Source organism: Eurytemora carolleeae, unplaced genomic scaffold, assembly GCF_000591075.1.
Source record: "Eurytemora carolleeae unplaced genomic scaffold, Eaff_2.0 scaffold20, whole genome shotgun sequence".
Taxonomy (NCBI): Eukaryota; Metazoa; Arthropoda; class Copepoda; order Calanoida; family Temoridae; genus Eurytemora; species Eurytemora carolleeae.
In genome coordinates, this window is record NW_019396765.1 from 412,875 (window position 1) to 433,676 (window position 20,802).

A 20,802-nucleotide genomic window follows, 5' to 3' on the forward strand; every position below is an offset into this window, starting at 1 on the left:
CACTTTGTTAGCATGTTACAATAAGGGTATATATCTGCACCCTGGCCTGGTCTAGTTCAAACTGTAAGTTTGTTCCTACCCGGGGATTATAGGCCCGGCATACATAGAACCAGATTATACGATACTCTCTCATTCTTCGCTCATATCTTTTTATACAGTGTCCTGGTATAATAGAACCAGATTATACGATACTCTCTCATTCTTAGCTCATATCTCTTTATACAGGGTGTCCTGGTATACATAGAACCAGATTATACGATACTCTCTCATTCTTCGCTCATATCTCTTTATACAGGGTGTCCTGGTATACATAGAACCAGATTATACGATACTCTCTCATTCTTCGCACATATCTCTTTATACAGGGTGTCCTGGTATACATAGAACCAGATTATACGATACTCTCTCATTCTTCGCACATATCTCTTTATACAGGGTGTCCTAGTATACATAGAACCATATTATACGATACTCTCTCATTCTTCGCTCACATCTCTATATACAGGGTGTCCTGGTATACAATACATAGAACCAGATTATACGATAATCTCTATTTCTTCGCTCATATCTGTGGATACAGGGTGTCCTGGTATAAATAAAACCAAATTATACAATACTCTATATTTCTTCGCTCATATCTCTAGATACAGGATGTCCTGGTATACATAGATCCATATTATACGATACTCTCTCATTCTTCGCTCATGTCTCCTCTCTCTTATGGATATAGAATCCGATTGAATAGATACGAGGTGTCCTAGTTTACAAAGAACCGAATTTAAGCAATTTATATGATTTAGTCTGCTATACAGGACTGAGATCTTATTTAAAATTAGTAAATAGTTCTGTTAAAAATTATATATTTTTATTTTAAGAATAATGGTCACAGGATTCAAGTCCTCCTTGCAAGGTTCAGATATGGTGATTAAAGGGACTGCTTAATTTCTAGTTACTCTTCTTTTGTAGAGTGGTGTGTTAAAGGGAGTGACCAGCAATGTATGGTAGTTTAACTGAGAATGTAATAATGGGGAGAATTTTTTTAGGATTCATTTGTGATCTATGAGACGTTTATTCGGTGCATGTTAGTTCAATCTTTAAAATCCTCATAGATTGTGTTAACATTTTAGGAATGATTTTAAGAATCGGTTTTTAACAAATAATTCGATAACGACGACGAAAAATGTATTAAAAATTCTACAGTAAACTAGTTAGTTGTTTAGGAACAGGTTGAGAAAATGCAAATTTACTATTATCATCGAAAATAAATAATCTTATTCAGGTTTTGGTTTCTATAATGTCACGTTGTTCACAAGCAATTTCTGTCGATTTCTTGGAATTTTTATTGAATAGACGACATTTAAAGAATTTGAAGAAATCTGTGAACAAAATCGTAAAGAATAAGAAATTCAATATAATGATGAAAAAGAAATAATTGATTATAACATTGATTTATTGAGAAAATTTCAATTGAGAAATATGTTCCTAAACATCTAATTAGTTTACTGTAGAATTTTTTTTTACATTTTTTGTCGTCGTTATTTAATAATTTTAAAAAAATCGATTCTCAAAATGTAACCACACAAATGGATGATTTTGAACGTCGACTTTGCGCTCAAACTCAGCAATTATACATCATTAAAACGTTTATTAGTGAATTGCCGGTTACTCCCATTAAAACGTAGTGGATTTTTAAAGAAGGAGGTAACCTCGGCACTGTTGAGTTTACACTGTACGACAGCGTACACAACACAACACCCAACGAGGTTAAAGTGTATAGAGTGATGATGTACGCTAATCCTTTACTAATTGTATAGGACATAAACTATACTGAGAGCGTACTGCATATTTGTTTATTATAAGGAGATTCTGGCCTAACCTATAGAGCGTCCCATATCATATTAGACTTTCTCCAATCTTTAACGCCAAAATACACATATAATACTCGAAAAATCTAGCATTTTCTGCAAGAAAAAAATTCTGTTAGCCTTATTAAATTTTTCAAAATGATTCATTCTTCTGAAATTTTCTAATTTGTCCCCTAAATCGTAATTTAGACCCATTGACGCGGTCTAATTTGATGTGGTTTGTATAGTATATCAATATTAGTAAACAGTTGTAAGTGTACAGTACAGCTAACTGAGCACACAGGTAGAAAACTATCATCCCCCATGGTAAACACCCTCAATGGTTCAAAGGGTGCCGTTGTAAATCGGGAATGTATTCCCCACTTTGCATAGAAGGTTAAGTAAAATTACGCTTAAAGGTTCAAAAACTGTTTTGTCCGATTGAAAACTTCTCGGACGTTTAGGCCGAGAAGTAAATATAAATATCATCAATTGCATTTACTTGTGCGACTTGTGTGGATTGTTCTTTATTCTTTTATTTCTACAGTTAAACCCTGAATAGGCCATACAGCAGAATTTATCAAATGTCGTCTCGACAATTTTTCAACACTATTTTAAATAAATTTCAGTATTTGCGAAAATAAATAAATAGCCATGAATATGCGGGAACAGTTTTAAAGAGCTTTATACAATCATTAAATGAAAAACTAAATATTTGCAATATTCCATTATCAGAAAGTGAAGAATACGACATTTGATGAATTCTTTCGATTTATGGCTTATTCACATAGATAAATAAATAAACATAGATAGCTTATGTACGCAAAATCACCAAGAATTGAACAGTCCGAAAACTCATACTTCTAGAGGTCAAAGTGTACTTCAATGATAAGCGGGGTGGTTTGGTGTTTTAATGGATTTCATAATAGAGTGTAAAATAACTCCTGGAATGGAACTATTTCAAACAACAATATTTCACTGAGCAATGTATCATATTGACGAGAACTGAAGAAGGACATGGGAAGGACTAAACTAACTTAAATTTCTCTCTACAGAACTCATGTACACCACAAGTACTCAATGGCATAAGAACAGCCAATGTTCACAACCGACCTAGTTAATCTATTTAATAGGAATATCTTCATAACATCTCTGTACATTTATATCTTTCAAGATGAAAAATGTCGTCATATGCGCAATCTATTTTTATCTATGCTTATTCAGGGTTTAACTGTATCTTAACATTCTTTTATGTAATACATTTTCTCGCTGATCTTGTAGTACGTAAAATCAGATTCACAGATAAATGCCTTGTAAATGTAAGACGGTTAAGCAATTTTACAACTTTTTATTTATACAGAGTTGTTATTTTCCTTGCAAATAAGCTATCCTGTGTTAATAAAACTTACTAAGGGGACATACATAGCTGAGTAGTCAGAAATCTAATATATGGAAATATAATAATAAACAAAGAAAAAAAATTAGTATATTTATTGTTCGAATATACAGTCAGAACCAGATAACTTTGAAATATAAGAACGACTTTTAGACTCAATTTATGACTTTAAACTGACATTGAGACACAGCATACAGTGTAATCAGACCGCTTTAGCTTTTATAAGAAATTTAATAAGTTACCATTAGAACTATTTGATTTGTAACAACATCAGATACAATTAATTATTCCTTTAATGTCGTCTTCCTATTCCGCAGTTTTACTGTATATTTATCAGTAATTAGTTTGTCTTATATTAAAATGTGAATCTACATATTTAGTTGAATTTCAAGTTGTCTATGATTGATCTTTTCTCCACCCTGTTCGCCAAGGTGACCTTAAGCTTGCCGTCCTCCTCCATGGCGCGCTTAATGGTGTTCTGCGCGTTAGAATTGCCACTCCAGGCTCGACGCGCAACACCATTGCTTACATCCCAGTTGAGCATCTTGTAAGCGCACCTCTCTGCGTCTTCAGAGCCATCAAGAACCTTAAAAAATCGTTTCTTAAAAAATTATATTTCAAAGAATTTTTGCTGATGTAACTAGAGATGGACACGTTCTACTTTTTTCATTTCGTTCGCTTATCGTTAATGAACGTCCCATTTCATTCCTTCTTTTTTTTAATCGTTCATAAAAAAATCGATTTCGTTCGTCCTCAAAATTATCGTTCATTTTCCATCTATTTCGTTTGTTTTCTCACTGAACGATCGTAAAATAAAATCATTCGTTCAGTAAAATCGTTTATTCAATAAAATCGATCGTTCAGTAAAAAAACAATAGTTTTGAAAACTTGTTCAAACAAATTTTTCGTCCAGTAAACAGCTTTTAAAAGTTAGTTCCAAAAAAAGTTTGTTCAGTAAAATCTTTTCCAAATCTTTTAATTCTGAACGACACACTTTTTCACCAAAAATTTTGTTCGTTCAAAAAAACGATCCCATCTCTAGATTTAGCTATGAAAAAAAAAATTGAAAAAAAAGTAAATTGTAAAAAAAAAACAAAAAAAAATGATATTAAAGAACCGTTAAGTTGCGAAACCAATACTGATAAAATAAGTTCTTAAGTTTTTCATTTAATTTAAAAGTCGAGTAAAAAAAATCTTTCTGGTTCGTAGATAACAATTCACGAGATGGTTTTTAGAAAAGTGGCAAGTTTGCAAAATATAATTCAAAGATATCTCCTTCTATCAGTTGTTGGATAAGGGTTTGAAAAATATAGTTTTGATGAAGGTGTTTTTAAACCTCAGTCTAAAATTGAAAAGTACAAACTTTAAATGTTACCAAACCAAATCCTCCGTTAATAACCTCCCCCCAGCCAACCCCTCCTCCATTATGCAGAGCTACCCAAGTAGCTCCACGGAAAGCATCTCCAATACAGTTCTGAACTGCCATATCAGCTGTTATTGCAGAACCATCATATACGTTGGAGGTTTCACGAAACGGACTGTCTGTTCCACTGGAAAACAATAAAAGATGTGAATCTGAATTCTGAATCAAGGATTATATTATACTATATCATTCTTGTTCTTAACTTGAGTTTCAAAATAGGGTTATATACAGCAAGAACCAGAAAACTCTGGAACAGGAAAACGACTCAAGTAATGAATTTAAATTGTCAGAGCAATTGTGTAGTGTAAACAGATCCATTTAACTTGATAATTGATTTGACAGATTGCTAGGAAAACTAAGATATATTGCCGTATTCATATTCCACAGTTTTATGGTTCTCTCTGTAAAAAGGACGAACCTTCAAATTACGACCTGAAACTCTTCAAATACATTTTTAAAAGTTTGCATAATTTGTGTAACCCTGTGTAGCATATAAACAGAGCACTGCCCTTCAGTTAAAGAAAATTACAGCATTCCAAGACTTTGTGGTTGAAAATTATGATAAAATTTGATGAAAATAAAAAATTTATGAAAATGATGATAATGATGATGATGATGATAATGAAGATCATGATGATTATGATGATTATGATGATAATGATGATAATGATGATAATGATGATAATGATGATAATGATGATAATGAACATAATGATGATAATGATGATAATGATGATAATGAAGATCATGATGATTATGATGATTATGATGATAATGATGATAATGATGATAATGATGATAATGATGATAATGATGATAATGATGATAATGATGATAATGATGATAATGATGATAATGATGATAATGATGCAAATGATGCAAATGATGCAAATGATGATAATGATGATAATGATGATAATGATGATAATGATGATAATGATGATAATGATGATAATGATGATAATGATGATAATGATGATAATGATGATAATGATGATAATGATGCAAATGATGCAAATGATGCAAATGATGATAATGATGATAATGATGATAATGATGATAAGGATGATAATGATGATTATGATGATAATGATGATAATGATTATAATAATGATAATGATGATAATGATGATAATGATGATAATGATAATAATGATGATAATGATGATAATTATGATAATAATGATAATGATGATAATGATGATAATGATGATAATTATGATAATAATGATAATGATGATAATGATGATAATGATGATAATGATGATAATGATGATACCTAACATCATGATGATCTCTACTGATAACAATAGTTCCCTTGATATCCCCCTCACTGATTGCTTTATTAAACCTAAGCGCCAGGGCTGCTCGACCCTTCTGATCCGAATACAAGATTCTGGCCTAAAACAAGATCAAAATTATGAATTTGTAAGTTTAACTCCTCCACAAAATTATCAAAAATTATAAAATTGTGGAACAGAAAGACAACATTTAGCAATCTTATGTGTATTTGATGTTTCAATAGTCTACAAGTAGCTAGAAAATTAAGATATTAGGTACAATGGGTCTTTGCACCCTAGAAGTGCACATTTAGTGTGTTTCATGTTCATTAGACACTATCTAAAATCACAACTTGAGTCTAACAGTCGTCTACTATACTCCAGAGTTTTCTAGTTTTCAATATACAATGACTGGTAAGGGGACTCGTGAATTTTACTACGTAGAACCAATTTATGACAGGATAAATGATTACCTGGGATCCAACCACCATCTTATGACGACCAGCCTCTCTTATCCATTTCAAATTATCCTGATAGGAAGAAAAATCAAGTTAAAGAAAATGTTCATGTTTTTGATTTAATATTATTCAGGAAACAAGTTTAGGAATGAGGCTAACTTATACATGATTATAAAACCATGATAAAAATGTTTCTGAATTGCTAGAAATGGATTAGTTTGCATACTTACTTTGCCATAAGTTACATTCGCAGAAATAGCTTCTTTATTGTTATATTTAAATATTGCAATAATTCTAAAATTTTACTGAATTATACAAATATTTGCTTTTTTTGTTCAGGTTTCTTAGAATACAGGAATTGGTCCAGGGGGACTAACATTTTTTGACATTTCAGGGGGGAGGGTAGCCCATGTAATCCCCCTGGAAGTGTCTTCACATTTCAGGGGGGGGGGATAAGCAGCCACCCTGTTTACGCCGGTAACCGACAAGATTGAAATAAACATAGTTTGTGGTCTAAAAAATGTTAACCTGATATTGCTGTTCAATTTCTTTAGGAATTCCAGAATCTACAATCTGCTGTAGAACCTCTGCTGCCAGCTAGAAAAAAACACTTCAAACTAAGTTTAAAAGTTTAACCTATTATGCAGGAAAGGGTGGCAAAAAATAACTAGGTATATATCTTATAGGTTTTCAATCTGAGCATCGATACCGATTTTAAAATTTTTATTGCAATTATTTGTTCTTAATTGAAATTTAAAACACTATAGGCTTTTAGGGCGCTTAGCGCCCCCTTTCATGTAAATAATTTTAGCTTTGAACTGTTGCTCTGAAAGGAATGAATCGGCCATTTTAAATTTTGGCCGATTTTTCTTTTCGAATTTACGCATTAAAAAAAATTCCAACTATTTTCCAGTACTTTTTATCTCCAATTTTGATGTTCCATTAATTTTCCCGAGGTCATGTGAGATCCCACACAAAGTTTGGGCTCGATCGGTTCAGCCGTTTTGACGTTTATCGGTTACAATCAAACAGACAAGCAAAGTATATCTTATATATAATATATATAAAGTTGTAATCTCTGTTTGTCTGTCTGCCTATTTGGTTGTTAGATCATAACGCAGGAACCCCTTGACCGATTAACGACAAAAGAGCGGGTAAACTGTGGGACTAACTATGACTCCCCTGGGCAACGCTGGGTTCCCAAGCTAGTATAATATATTGATGTACCGTATCAGTGGTTTCAAGATCTTTCGGATCTCCTGACGTGCAAACCCAGCGGAAAGGACCAAAACCAAGAGAAAATATATCTCCCATTATGTCTTGAACATAACTCGGATACCTACAATATTTACAAGAGTACTGATTAACAATTTTACTTCTACTTAACATTAAAGTAAACGTAATTTCAAGTGACCCGGTCCATTGTTAGATTGGCTTGGTCGATTCACAAAACTATACTTCAAAGCTTTGACTGGTCAAGTATGAATCAAATATACATGTTTTGTTTTTGAAAAACTGTTCCCTTTGATTTGTGGCTTCTCTGCAAAGATGACCTGCGAATTTCTTGCTTCTAGAAACAATGGATAATTTTCAGAATTAAACGCTTTTCAAGCCGGAAAACGACGTTATTTTTCCTCATTATTCATCAGATTCAGTTTTCAAGAGTACCGTTTTTTTAAAATAGAGGATCAATTCAAACTACGACGACATTCCTTTTCAGTGCTTTCTAGATACTGTAATAAGACATAGTATAAGCGTCATAATAACAAAACTCAACAAAAAGTATTCAAAAACGTTTATTTCTCCACAAAATTGTCTTTTTTCACTCTGTATTACAGAGCGTCCCTTATCATATTAGATTATCTCCAAGTTTTAACGCCAAAATAAACCCATAATATTCAAAAAACCTAGAATTTTACGCAAGAAAATTCTTATAATAGCCTTATTCAATGTTTTAAAATGATTTATTCTTCTGAAATTATCTGATTAGTCCCGAACATCGTAATTTTAACCGATTAACAATCTAATATGATGTGGGACACCCTGTATAGTTTATGTACTATACGAGTAAATGTAGAAGAAAAATACTGTGTATGAAAATTCTCGAATTGTTTGGTGGGGCCTTTAATAAGCTGAGAAATTCCATTGTTTGAAAACAAATGCCAAAAATGCCAGTCAAAGAATCAATCAATGACTATTGGTAACAAATGGTAACAAAAGACGCTGGTTGCTAACAAAAAAATTTAAACCGTAATTAGTACAATCCTTCCCTCCCCCCCCCACCCCAATACAGTAAAAACCAGAAAACTGAAGGAAAGGAAGACGACATTAAAGCAATGCTAAAGTGCATTTGATGCAAATAACTTTACCTTAATCTATTAAGTGAACTACAATTAAAACTGCACAATTGCTTTGCCTCATGTTCTTTGAACAATTTAAAGTCATAACTTGAGTCTAAAAGTCGTCTTCCTGTTCTTTGAGTTTTCTGGTTAACACTGTGCGAAGTCACCATGGTTTTAACCTGAAGGTTGCATCAGTGGAGCTCTCCGCCCCTGGTTTCCCGACATCTGCCCCGGACCGCCGGGCCTCCAGTAAGAATGCATTTCCATAATCAAAGAAATACATCCCAGCATCCGCCAACTATAGTTACAAATCAAATGAATATATGTTGTTTTAAACAATATTGATTAATTAATTAATTAATTACTAAATAAGAGTTTTCAAATCAATTTGTAAGCGTGTAAGAAATATTGCAAACATTTGATAAAAAATTTAAAAATTGCACGATGTTTCCTTTATAGTACGTTCATTATGAAATTCACGCTGAAGTAGGTACAGGGTGTCCCACGAAACATGACAATAGCAAGACGACTTGAAAGTCGTCTTTGATATATGAATTTATTTGTGACATTTAGTCTTCTATCTCTTTTAACACGTATGATTCTTGAAACAATTATCACATAATTCTCCTAGCCCTGGCATTTCCAAAAAGTGGTCTGAGTTTTTTTGTGCTTTCAATATTACCGGAGATATAAAGAGTTTGGTTCAGATTTCAATTTTATTGAATAAAAGCAAAATTGTCGAAATCTGAACGAAATTCTTTATATGTCGGGAAATATTGAAAGCACAAAAAAGGCAGACCACATTTTGGAAATGGCAGGACTAGGGGAATTTTGTGATTATTATCTCTAGAAATTTACTTCTAAAATTAGGTTGACAGATAAACACAGCAAATTATATCAAAAATCAAGACGACATTCAAGTCCTCTTGCATACTGTCATGTTTAGTGGGACACCCTGTAAGTATGATACAGTACACAATAGTTACATAAAATATGTTTGGCTGTCATGGACAATTCATGTGTCAATACTTTTTAATGTAAATTTTAAGTATGTTGTGCTGTCAATACAAATATCAATGCGAATATCATGTATGTTTTACTTTTTATTTATGGCAATTTTAAGAATGTTTTTCTGTCAATGTGAATATAATTTATGTTATACTATTTATTTTTTCCTTCACAATAACCCTGAGGCAGAATCCTAAAGGAGTTACGCGCATGCAGCGTTGATTTACAAGACAGATAGAGAACATGCGCGTAACTCCTTTGGGCTTCTGCCTCAGCGTTATTGTGAACAAAAAAACCCTAAATATTAAAAAGACGACATGTAGTGCTTTCACTGTATTGTTATTAATCTATGGTTTTAAGTAACAAAGTTATTAAGACGCCAATTTTACTTTTTCATTATTTCATTTTCATCATCAGATAGTTTCCTTATTGACAGCAGTAACATGTCTTCTGAGGGTTTCCTGAACCTTTTCTTTAAACAGTTCTGGATCTTTATTCAATAGTTCCAGAGATTCCTCATAACTAAACACAATTCTATTAATGTTTTCTTTAAATAGTTCTGGATCTTTATTCAATAGTTACAGAGATTCCTCATAACTAAACACAATTGTATCAATGTTTTAAAAAAACGTGTTTTTATAATTATTTGAAAATATTTAGATTTTATAATAATAATAATAATAATAATAATAATATTAATAATAGTTTATAGGAAAGTATACCCCATTATATGGATTATACCTACCCAAAGTGTATAGGATAGTATCCCCCATTATATGGATTATATTTACCCTTAGTTTATAGAATAGTATCCCCCATTACATGGATTATATTTACCCATAGTTTATAGAATAGTATCCCCCAATTATATGGACTATATTTACCCATAGTTTATAGGATAGTATCCCCCATTATATGGATTATATTTACCCATAGTTTATAGGATAGTATCTCCCATTATATGGATTATATTTACCCATAGTTTATAGGATAGTATCCCCCATTATATGGATTATGGCAAGATGTTTGATCTGAACCAAGTTCTACAAGTAGTTCTCCAGTATTCTCCAGTTCATCTACAAACATCTCCCAAACAGAAACTATATTTCCATGGAATCCAATACTTGTTGCTTTCTTCGCCTAAATAAATGAATAAGTTTAATGTTCTGTCAAAGAATTTGAAATCCCGAGTCACAAAGTTACCCTTTAAACATTTATCCGTGCAACGATAAGGAAGATATCATAATTTATCTATTTTAACAAGTGTTCATTTTTTTCTCCTTTCTCCTTGCAAGTCACTTTTATTGAGAAACCAAAATTAAAAATTATCAATTTCTCTGATAGAAAAACTAAGATATCTTCCTCATTTTTTTTCACACGAAGATTTAAGGGTAACCTTGTAAATCAGGCATGCAACTATTAGATGGGGGTTATATAAACTTATAGGGTGTACAGTAAGCAATGCATCAGACTGTTTTGGCTCTAAATTGGTGAACAAAAATGCGATCAACAAATTATTGCAGAAATATTTTTTATCTGCCCTTACTAAACCGGTTCTAATGTAAACACACACATTCTAAGGTTTTTTTTTTACCTTTAGAAAACCTAACAAAAATTAGTTAGTGTTTTCTTAAAGCAATGTCTGGAAAAGGAGGACAGAAACGTTTGAACCTGTCGCCTCCAGGATTAGATTAAAAAAAAAGATAAATCCTCTTGATTAATAACTTTATCAAAAGTTAAATTCTTCACAATTGTTATGAAAGCAAATGTCTAGATGTACATTTTTAAAATATTAAGTTTTTAGGAGTAAAAAAACCTTGAATGTTTATAAAAGAACTAAAATAAATAATGCCCATCTTTATTGAAATTAAAATATTACCACTAAGAAAACATAGTAAGAAGATTATTACAAATAGACTTCATAATTTGTTGGAGGCCAGCAAAAATATGCTTAAAGAGTAGATTAGGATATGGTACCTTTCTTGCAGCTTTTACTGCAGCTAGTAAATCCGGAATGTTGTTTACCATTTCAACCAACCAACCTTGGTCATACCTAGACAATCAAACTTAAAATTATAAATCATATTTTTGAAGAAATGTAAAAAATGACTTAAAGCGTAGTTTCAAATGACCCTCCATGCAAAGATGGCAATACCCGATTCACCTTTAAAGTATGAATTAGATATCAATGTTGTCAATTTTGAAAACTGATTATTTTCAATAGTTTATATATGATATATCATCCCCCCCTCCCCCTTCAAATCTTGATGATCTTGTTCAAAATGTTTTAAGATGATTGATGTATGGATGTTGGGAAGGGGTGTGGAGTGCGTGATCCGTCGAGAAGGCAGGTACTCTCCCAGTGAATGGGATTGGGCCCCAGTGGGGGATCACTCACTCATCCCCCCCTCCCCCTTTTAATATGGGGGTTAATGTTGTTCTTGATCCAACTTTTTGTGATGATTATTTTATGAATGTTTTGAGGGGACTGGGGTTGAGGGATGCATGATACACCGAGAAGGCAGATACTCTCCCAGTGAATGGGATTGGGCCCCAGTGGTGGATTACACATTCATCCCCCCCTCCCCCCTCCTTAATCTCTTTGTCGGAGTTGCCGTTTACTTTGAGCCCAAGATCCTTTTTAAATTCAAATATATTAGTTACTTTCTGTTCACTTTATGAATCCCTATCTGTCTCCATGCCCAACCTTCGATTGATGCTGCACTGATTTTCTCTTTGGTTCATTTTGTGAATATGTTTTTTTTTAAATGTTAAAATTTAATTAAAGAATTTGGTTAACAGGGGGGCTCAGCTAAAACAGCCCCAGGCTATTGAGTCCGCCTGCTCCGGAAAATAATATTTTACATATTTTGATTTTTTAAAATTAATTCGTAAATATTGTTTTTTTTTTTCTGCAGAAATAAATAATTTGATTTGATTTGATTTAATATATCAGTATAGTTTATAAATGATGCCCATCTCTATCAGTATAGTCTATGTATGATGCCCATCTCTATCAGTATAGTTTATACATATGTATATTATATATATATATCTTGTCTTGATATATATATATACTTTGCTTGTCTGTCTGTCTGTTTGTCTGTTTGTGTCCAATAAACGTCAAAACGGCAGAACCGACTCCAGGGAAGGTTTGTGGATGATCCAATTTTAAAAAATTTGCTGATAACAAAATTCGTTTTTTTTTAAACTTTGAAAATCAACGATTTTTTTTAATAAAATTCAATCCGCCAATTTGTTTTTGTTTGTTTTTCAATGTTTAAGAAGAGAACATGTTCACAGTTGAAGTAGAAGATGGGCGCAAAGTGCCCTAAAAGCCTATTATATTTTATTTATTTTGAATTTATCACCTTTTCTTCAAAGCTTCATAGCTTACTTCAGCAATAACTCCAACACATCCACAGATAACAGCAGCCTTAGCCTGAGCTCCTGACATTCCTCCGAGACCGGAGGTTACAAATACGCGACCTAGAAATAACATAATCTCATTCCGGATCCAGAATCTTCACTGGAGAATTGATCCGGATCCTAAACTGCAGCTGCCGTGTAAGTGCTGATTCAGGATCCGGGTTCATTTTTCAGTGCTGAATCAATATCCAGATTTTTTTTTCAGTGCTGAATTAGGATCCGGATTCACTTTTTAATGCTGATTCAGGGTCCTGATCCAATTTTCAGTGCTGATTCAGGATCCTGATCCAATTTTCAGTGCTGATTCGGGGTCCTGATCCAATTTTCAGTGCTGATTCAGGGTCCTGATCCAATTTTCAGTGCTGATTCAGGATCCTGATCCAATTTTCAGTGCTGATTCAGGGTCCTGATCCAATTTTAAGTGCTGATTCAGGATCCGGGTTCACTTTTCAGTGCTGATTCAGGATCCTGATCCAATTTTCAGTGCTGATTCAGGGTCCTGATCCAATTTTCAGTGCTGATTCAGGATCCGGGTTCACTTTTCAGTGTGATCCAATTTTCAGTGCTGATTCAGGATCCGGGTTCACTTTTCAGTGCTGATTCATGATCCAGATTTATTTTTCAATGCTGATTCAGGATCCGGGTTCACTTTTCAGTGCTGATTTAGAATCCAAATCCAAATTTTCAGTGCTGATTCAGGATCAAGTTTTTCATTTTCAGTGCTGATTCAGGTGACAAATCCATTTTTCAGATACAATTAAAGGGCGTAAATAGATTCTAAGCAGCACTAAAATGGACTTGATCCTGAATCTGCCCTAAAAAATGGATTCGGATCCTGAATAAGCTCTAAAACTGGACCCCGATCCTGAATTAGCAATGAAAATAAATTTGGATTCAGATTCAGCTACAAAAATTTTAAAATACTGGTTTAAACTTGAAATTTTTCATTTTATTTCATAGTTTCTTTTTTTACTGCAAAAGAGGGTTCGTAATTTTTATGACACTTTATTGATTTGTTTTTGTTTTGTTTATTTTTTAGTGCCTATATCTATTGAAACTATTTATGATTGTTAATGAACTATGAAGTGAGAGTAAATTGTATTATTCAATATTGATTCGCTATCCACTATTTCGCCTTCTATTTGATGTAATAAAGTTTTAGATGCAAATAATGAACTAAATGTTAGAAATGTCTAGTTTAATATGTTAATTACTGCTGATTATACCTGAGAGGTCATTAGTGCCAAGCTTCAGTCTTCCAGCGTTAAGGACGGTCAATGTGGTTCCGTGTACAATTCCCTGTCAAAATAATAATATCTTAAAATATCAGTGCTTAGAATCCATTTAAATTTTTTAACCCTTGATGAACCATTCAGAGATAAGGAAATTTTTATCAATCTATTTTTCAGATTTGGGTTTTGAGAATATTCAGATCCTAAGCACTGAAAAATATATAATTATGAAGCATGGTATTTCAGATGTCTAGTTTATTATAAGTGACTATAGTGAGACGTCGTCTTTATACACCATTATTTATTAAAGGAATTGATAACTTCCAAATAACCGATATGCAGGGTGTCCCACGAAACATGACAGTTGGTAAACAGTTTAGAATGTCTTCTTCCATAATTTGTTTCATTGTTTAATGAAATAATAATGATAAAAATATTATATATTAATTATAAATTAATTTCAAAGTAAAATATATTTGAGCAACAGATTTTTTAAACGAAATAAACTGATTTATTTATCTAATACAGTGTATGGAAGACGACATTTAAAACTATTTACCAACTGTCATGTTTCGTGGGACACCACGTATTTGCAGTTTAATTTTTTGATATTTCAAACTTTGACGATTTGATCAAGCAGAATTCTTGATATAACATACATGATCCGGTAATATCTAAGATTATGGTGGAAACTTATAAAAAAAAAACCTAAAAACGAAACAAAACCGAACCCATAGATAAAGATAGATTGCGCATAAGACGACATTTTTCATCTTGAAAGATATAAATGTACAGAGATGTTTTAAAGATATTCCTAGTATATAGTATTTTTTATTTATTTATTTATCTATGACCGAACCAACTAACGGTACATTATAATACTCTTATCGACCGTACAAAGAAAGGACCACGTACATGTAAATTTATTTGATAAAACAAGATTTTAGTTTTACCTGAGGTCCAATATAACAGTAACTGCCAGCGGTCATCTGCCCGTACATAGTGACACCGAGCGCGAATGCCCGGTCATAATCCTGCCTGGTAGAGTAGTTGGGTATCATCATACCATTGGTTATAATTGCCCGGGGGGAGGAGGGAGAACTAGGGAACAGTCCCATTGGGTGACCGGAGTACATCACCAAGGTTTGATCATCTAGAACATAAAGAATATATAGTTGTCAAAAAATCGCCGAAAAACTACTTCTGAAGTTAGAATCTCCATTTTATGCAGGCGATACTTTACACAAATGCTCCGACCCAAGAGTAGAATATCATCATGAAAGAATAAATAATAAGAATTAAATATTTGGATAATAAATTAATACTGAAATTTAAAAGATTTTTTGAAATAAAAAATTCCTTGTTTGTGTTGATAAAAAGTGTGTTTTTGGGAGAAGGAGGGTTTACCTGTCATATTCGCCAGGTAATGAAGAACTATCCTAAACTGTCCCCAGTTTGCCAGCACCTGACCATTACCCCCATAGGTTACCAGCTCCTGAGGAAACTGAGCAACACTGATATATAAATATTAAGAATAAGATGAAAATTCTTTAATTATTAATTGCGTATTTTTGAGAAATGATACAAATTTACAATCTTTATCTCAGTTTTTATATATTCATTAATATATAGATTAATAATGATAAAAATAGAAGTAATGTTCTTTCCTAACCTTGGATCTAAGTTGTTGAGCAGCATATGGATGATCGCAGCAGATTGGTGGGATCTTGCAGGTATTTGATCAGTTGGTATAGCATATAGAGGTTCAACAGGCATAAACCTGGCATAATTATAGTATTTGATCAGTTGGTATAGCATATAGAGGTTCAACAGGCATAAACCTGGCATAATTATAGTATTTGATCAGTTGGTATAGCATATAGAGGTTCAACAGGCATAAACCTGGCATAATTATAGTATTTGATCAGATGGTATAGCATACAGAGGTTCAACAGGCATAAACCTTGCATAATTATAGTATTTGATCAGATGGTACAGCATATAGAGGTTCAGCAGGCATAAACCTGGCACGATTATGGTATTTGAGCAGTTGGTATAGTATACAGATGTTCAAAAGGCATAAACAGGGCATAATTTTGGACAGTACATTGCTGCATATCTAAATTATCTTAACTTTAGGTTGGTAGAGCTTTTAAAGACTTTGTTGGTATAACAATACAGAGGTTCCTGCTAGTCCTGCATATTTGTATCTGTACATATGGATATATATACCTGTACATGTTTATATATGTACCTGTACATGTGTATATATGTATCTTTATATGTGTAAATATGTACCATTACATGTGTTTATAAATGTACCTGTACATGTAAATATGTTCCTGTAAATGTATTTATGTACCTGTCAATGTATATATGTACCTGAACATTGTATTTGTATATGTCCCTGTACATGTCATTGTATAAATCTACCTGTACATGTATATATGTCCGTATTCTCTAAGCTCCTGAGCAAACTCCTCTGCAAGTTCAGCATGTGTACTGGGAGGAAAGTACCGAAGAGCATTCTCAACTGCCAGCCGGCATTCACCAGCACTAGGAGGAGCAATAAATTTAACAGAGGTCGGATGGTTAGGAGTAGTTGAACTAGAATGACTAATTGAACTACTTCTTTAAGCACTGTCGGACACACTAGAGAATGAGTTCAATTATACATACCTATAGTTTAACGATCTTAACAAACCTTTTACTTTATGACGGTATAAGATTAATAAAGGTTTGCATTAAGAAAGAAATGTTAAAGAATCGTAGAAAATAACAAGAATTATAGAGTTCGTTGCTTTAAGTTAAAACCCTAAAAAGTACGACTGAGATTATCAATTAATTATTATTCAAATGTTTAATATTGTAATTATACTTAATATTGTGTGCAGAACGAACTTAAGATTCCTAGATAAAATAGAATAGATAGCTTATGACGTCTTCACCATAATGGAGGGTTTCAGCTCAATTTGAAATGGCTGTAATTATTACGATGTAGACAAATAAACATAGTTTAGTCTTAACTCCATCTTTTAATGGGATAATGGGGGGGGGGTGGCTAAAAGGTATACCCCCCCCCAAGACCGGGTAGTAAATGTAAAATAATCACGATAAGATTGTAATTTAACATTTTATCTACTAATTCACCCCGAAACATTTATAAGCTAAAAACTGTACCAGCTCAGAGCCGGCGATTTAAAAAATTCAAGAAAATACGACTCGGGTCTAAGCTGTTGTTGAGCCTTATTTACGGCTCGGGCTTTCGAATTTAAGTTGCATCTATTTTTCAACAGAATTTAGTTCATAAAACCGGTTTAATGTTGTTTTTGGCGGATTTTCATAGTTGGAATTGGTGCATTCCGAGTTTTGATGAGAATAAGACCCAACATTGAGCCTTATTCTCCACTAAAAGCAACCAAGGTCGGTTTTATTTTCATTGGGCCTAACTCCTTAAGTCGAGCCTAAGATCTTGCAGCTGTCAATCACGTGACACAAGCTGTCGTCAGAGTTGGGTCTAAGATTGGGTCTTAAAGCTGCGTTTAAGAAATTAAGACTCGAGCCGAAGTTTTTAAATCGCGGGCTTAGACCCGAGTCGTATTTTCTTGAATTTTTTAAATCGCCGGCAGGAGTTGTAGTATACAGATATGGATGAATCGTTTTCTTTTTTTTAAACGATCGTTTCCTTCTGAAAACGACCGCGAAAAACGAAAAACGAAAAAATTGTTTTTAAAAACAATTGATCTAAAAGAAATCGTTTTTTAACAACTGTGGTTTTTTAAACGATTGTTTAAATAAAGTTCGTCGTTTTGTTTACAGTACCAAAGATTGTGTACAATGCCTAAGATTATGTACAATACCTAAAATGTTGTACAATACCTAAGATTATGTACAATACATAATATGATGTACAATACCTAAGATTGTGTGAATTACCTAAGATTGCGTACAGTACCCAAGATTGTGTACAGTACCTGAATTGTGTACAATACCTAAGATTGTGTACAGTACCTAAGATTGTGTACAGTACCTAAGATTGCGTGAAATACCTAATATTGTGTACAATACCTCAAATTGTGTACAATACCTCAAATTGTTTACAATACCTAGGATTGTGTACAATACCTAAGACTGTTTACAGTACCAAAGATTGTGTACTATACCCAAGATTGTGTGCAGAACCAAAGATTGTGAACAGTACCTAATAATGTGTACAGTACCTAATAATGTGTACACTACCAAAGATTGTGTACACTACCAAAGATTGTGTACACTACCAAAGATTTTGTAAACTACCAAAGATTGTGTACAGTATCTAAGATTGTGTACAGTACCTAAGATTGTGTACAGTACCTAAGATTATGTACGCGGACAGGAGCATGAGGAAGTTTTGGATCCCTGGATCGTCTTGGAGGAAGAGGATTGGTCTCTAAACCCTGGAGAAGGGACTGGATAGTTTCAACCCTAAACATATAAAATAAAAACAGGAATTTTATTAAAGGGACAAGATACAAAGTGTCCAAATAAACATAGGAATTCAGTGACGAATTCGATATCGTCTTTGGTTATACATTAGCATTGTAATACCTGATTTCAAAAGCCATATATTATTATGTCTGCTAAAGTTTATTTTATGAAAAATGTAAAAGACTGTTAAGATGTATCTATAATGTCTCCGCAAGATGAACAGTGAAGACGGACAAGTTTACTATGTTTGTATACTGTAATTTAAAAACAAATTGAAACATAGCAGACGAAACTCTTAAGGATTACAGCTTTCTCAGTAGGTATCACTTTACTAAATCAAAGAATTATTTAAAAAGACGATATCTAATTCGTTACTGAATTTCCATGTTTGTTGGTACACCCTGTAGTATACTCTAAGCCAATGTTATAGCTCAATGGGACAGATTCGTCAATACTTTCATCTTCATCTTCTTGTGGAATATATTTCTGCAATCCAGAACCATAACAAAATAACGATTATATAGTGACATCTATGATCGAGCGGAATATTTGTATTTCAAATTAAAAATGTTTTCGATTAACATGTATTTACAAATGATTAACGATTCCTATTAAACCAGTAATTGTTAGCTGAGTTCCATAGTATTATTTGGTTTTCATAATTATTCGAAACTGAATTTGAAAAGAAGACAATTTAACAAGAAGATAAAAAACTCGTAATGATTTTTCACAGATTATTTTTATAATTAAAGGGACTGTCATTGTAATTTTGATTAATCCTCCATTTAAAGAGGTGCATGCTCGATTTAAAACGATACCCTGACAACCGTTATTTGGTCGATAATCTGGAATCTATTACCGTATTTCTTGCTTCAAAAATGTTTAATTCTGACAATTTCCTCTTTGTTTTTGCAGCAAAAATGCGCATTTCACTTTTAAAGGAAAACCAAAATATCTTATTCACACAAAGCTTTCAAGGGTACCGTTGTGATTCGAAAATTCCACTCTTTAAATGAAAATACGTGTACAGTCCCTTTAAACAATTATTTTTCTATGTGCATACTGCTGTTTCTTCTCCAAACCTGGAAAGCCTAAAAAAACAATAAATAATTTTTATTTTCTTTCAATTGACGTACATAGCTACTTACTACACATTCTAGTTCGTTAAACTTAATCGACGTAGCTACTTACTACACATTCTAGTTCGTCAAACTCAATTGACATAGCTACGTACTTACTACACATTCTAGTTCGTTGAACTTAATTGACGTAGCTACTTACAACACATTATAGTTCGTTAAACTTAATTGACGTAGCTACTCACTACACATTCTAGTTCGTTCAACTTTATTGACGTAGCTACTTACCACAAATTCTAGTTCGTTAAACTTAATTGACGTAGCTACTCACTACACATTCTAGTTCGTTAAACTCAATTGGTTCTAATTAGCCAGTGCACAGTACTCTGATTTCTAGTCAGTTTCATGCGGATCGGATCCGATTCTGGATCCGCAATCATAAAAATGGATATTTCTTCAAGATTTACTGATTTTAAAAACCAAATTAAATATTCAAATTTTTCTTTTTTTGCTTATTTTCATAAAGATAGTGTGTAAAATTAGGTTGAACAAATCTTGATATTCAATTAAGTTTTTATTATTTATTTATTTCCTGAGCGTTGTGCTAGTTTTCGTTACGGTCGCCATGACCTTCTCCGGATAGTTCTTAAAGTAAGGGTTCTCAAGGTACAAATTAGAACTGCAAGTTCTCAGGGTAGAACGAGAACTCTGAGAGTCTGATGAAAACTACAGGTTCTCTAGGTATGGTATAGAACTGGTGGGATCTTGGTGATCTAGTTAAACAAGAATTCTTATCTGATTCCAATTTTATACTTCAGATGTAAACAAATACAGGGGGTCGAGG

General features: G+C 32.9%; 1 protein-coding gene across 1 annotated transcript; it reads right to left on the minus strand.

Annotated features, from left to right (window-relative positions):
- Window positions 1-3,320: 3,320 nt before the first annotated feature.
- LOC111708391 (urocanate hydratase) lies at window positions 3,321-20,713 on the minus strand. Its single transcript, XM_023481751.1, has 19 exons — window positions 20,551-20,713; window positions 19,962-19,970; window positions 18,766-18,876; window positions 16,846-16,968; window positions 16,085-16,192; window positions 15,820-15,926; window positions 15,366-15,565; window positions 14,407-14,479; window positions 13,123-13,240; window positions 11,729-11,804; window positions 10,728-10,891; window positions 10,177-10,273; window positions 8,923-9,041; window positions 7,629-7,740; window positions 6,930-6,998; window positions 6,417-6,473; window positions 5,943-6,064; window positions 4,616-4,790; window positions 3,321-3,826 (listed from the first exon to the last, which is right to left on the minus strand). The coding sequence occupies exons 1-19, from the start codon at window positions 20,583-20,585 to the stop codon at window positions 3,617-3,619; spliced, it is 2,085 nt and encodes a 694-aa protein (XP_023337519.1). The 5' UTR covers window positions 20,586-20,713; the 3' UTR covers window positions 3,321-3,616.
- Window positions 20,714-20,802: the final 89 nt, after the last annotated feature.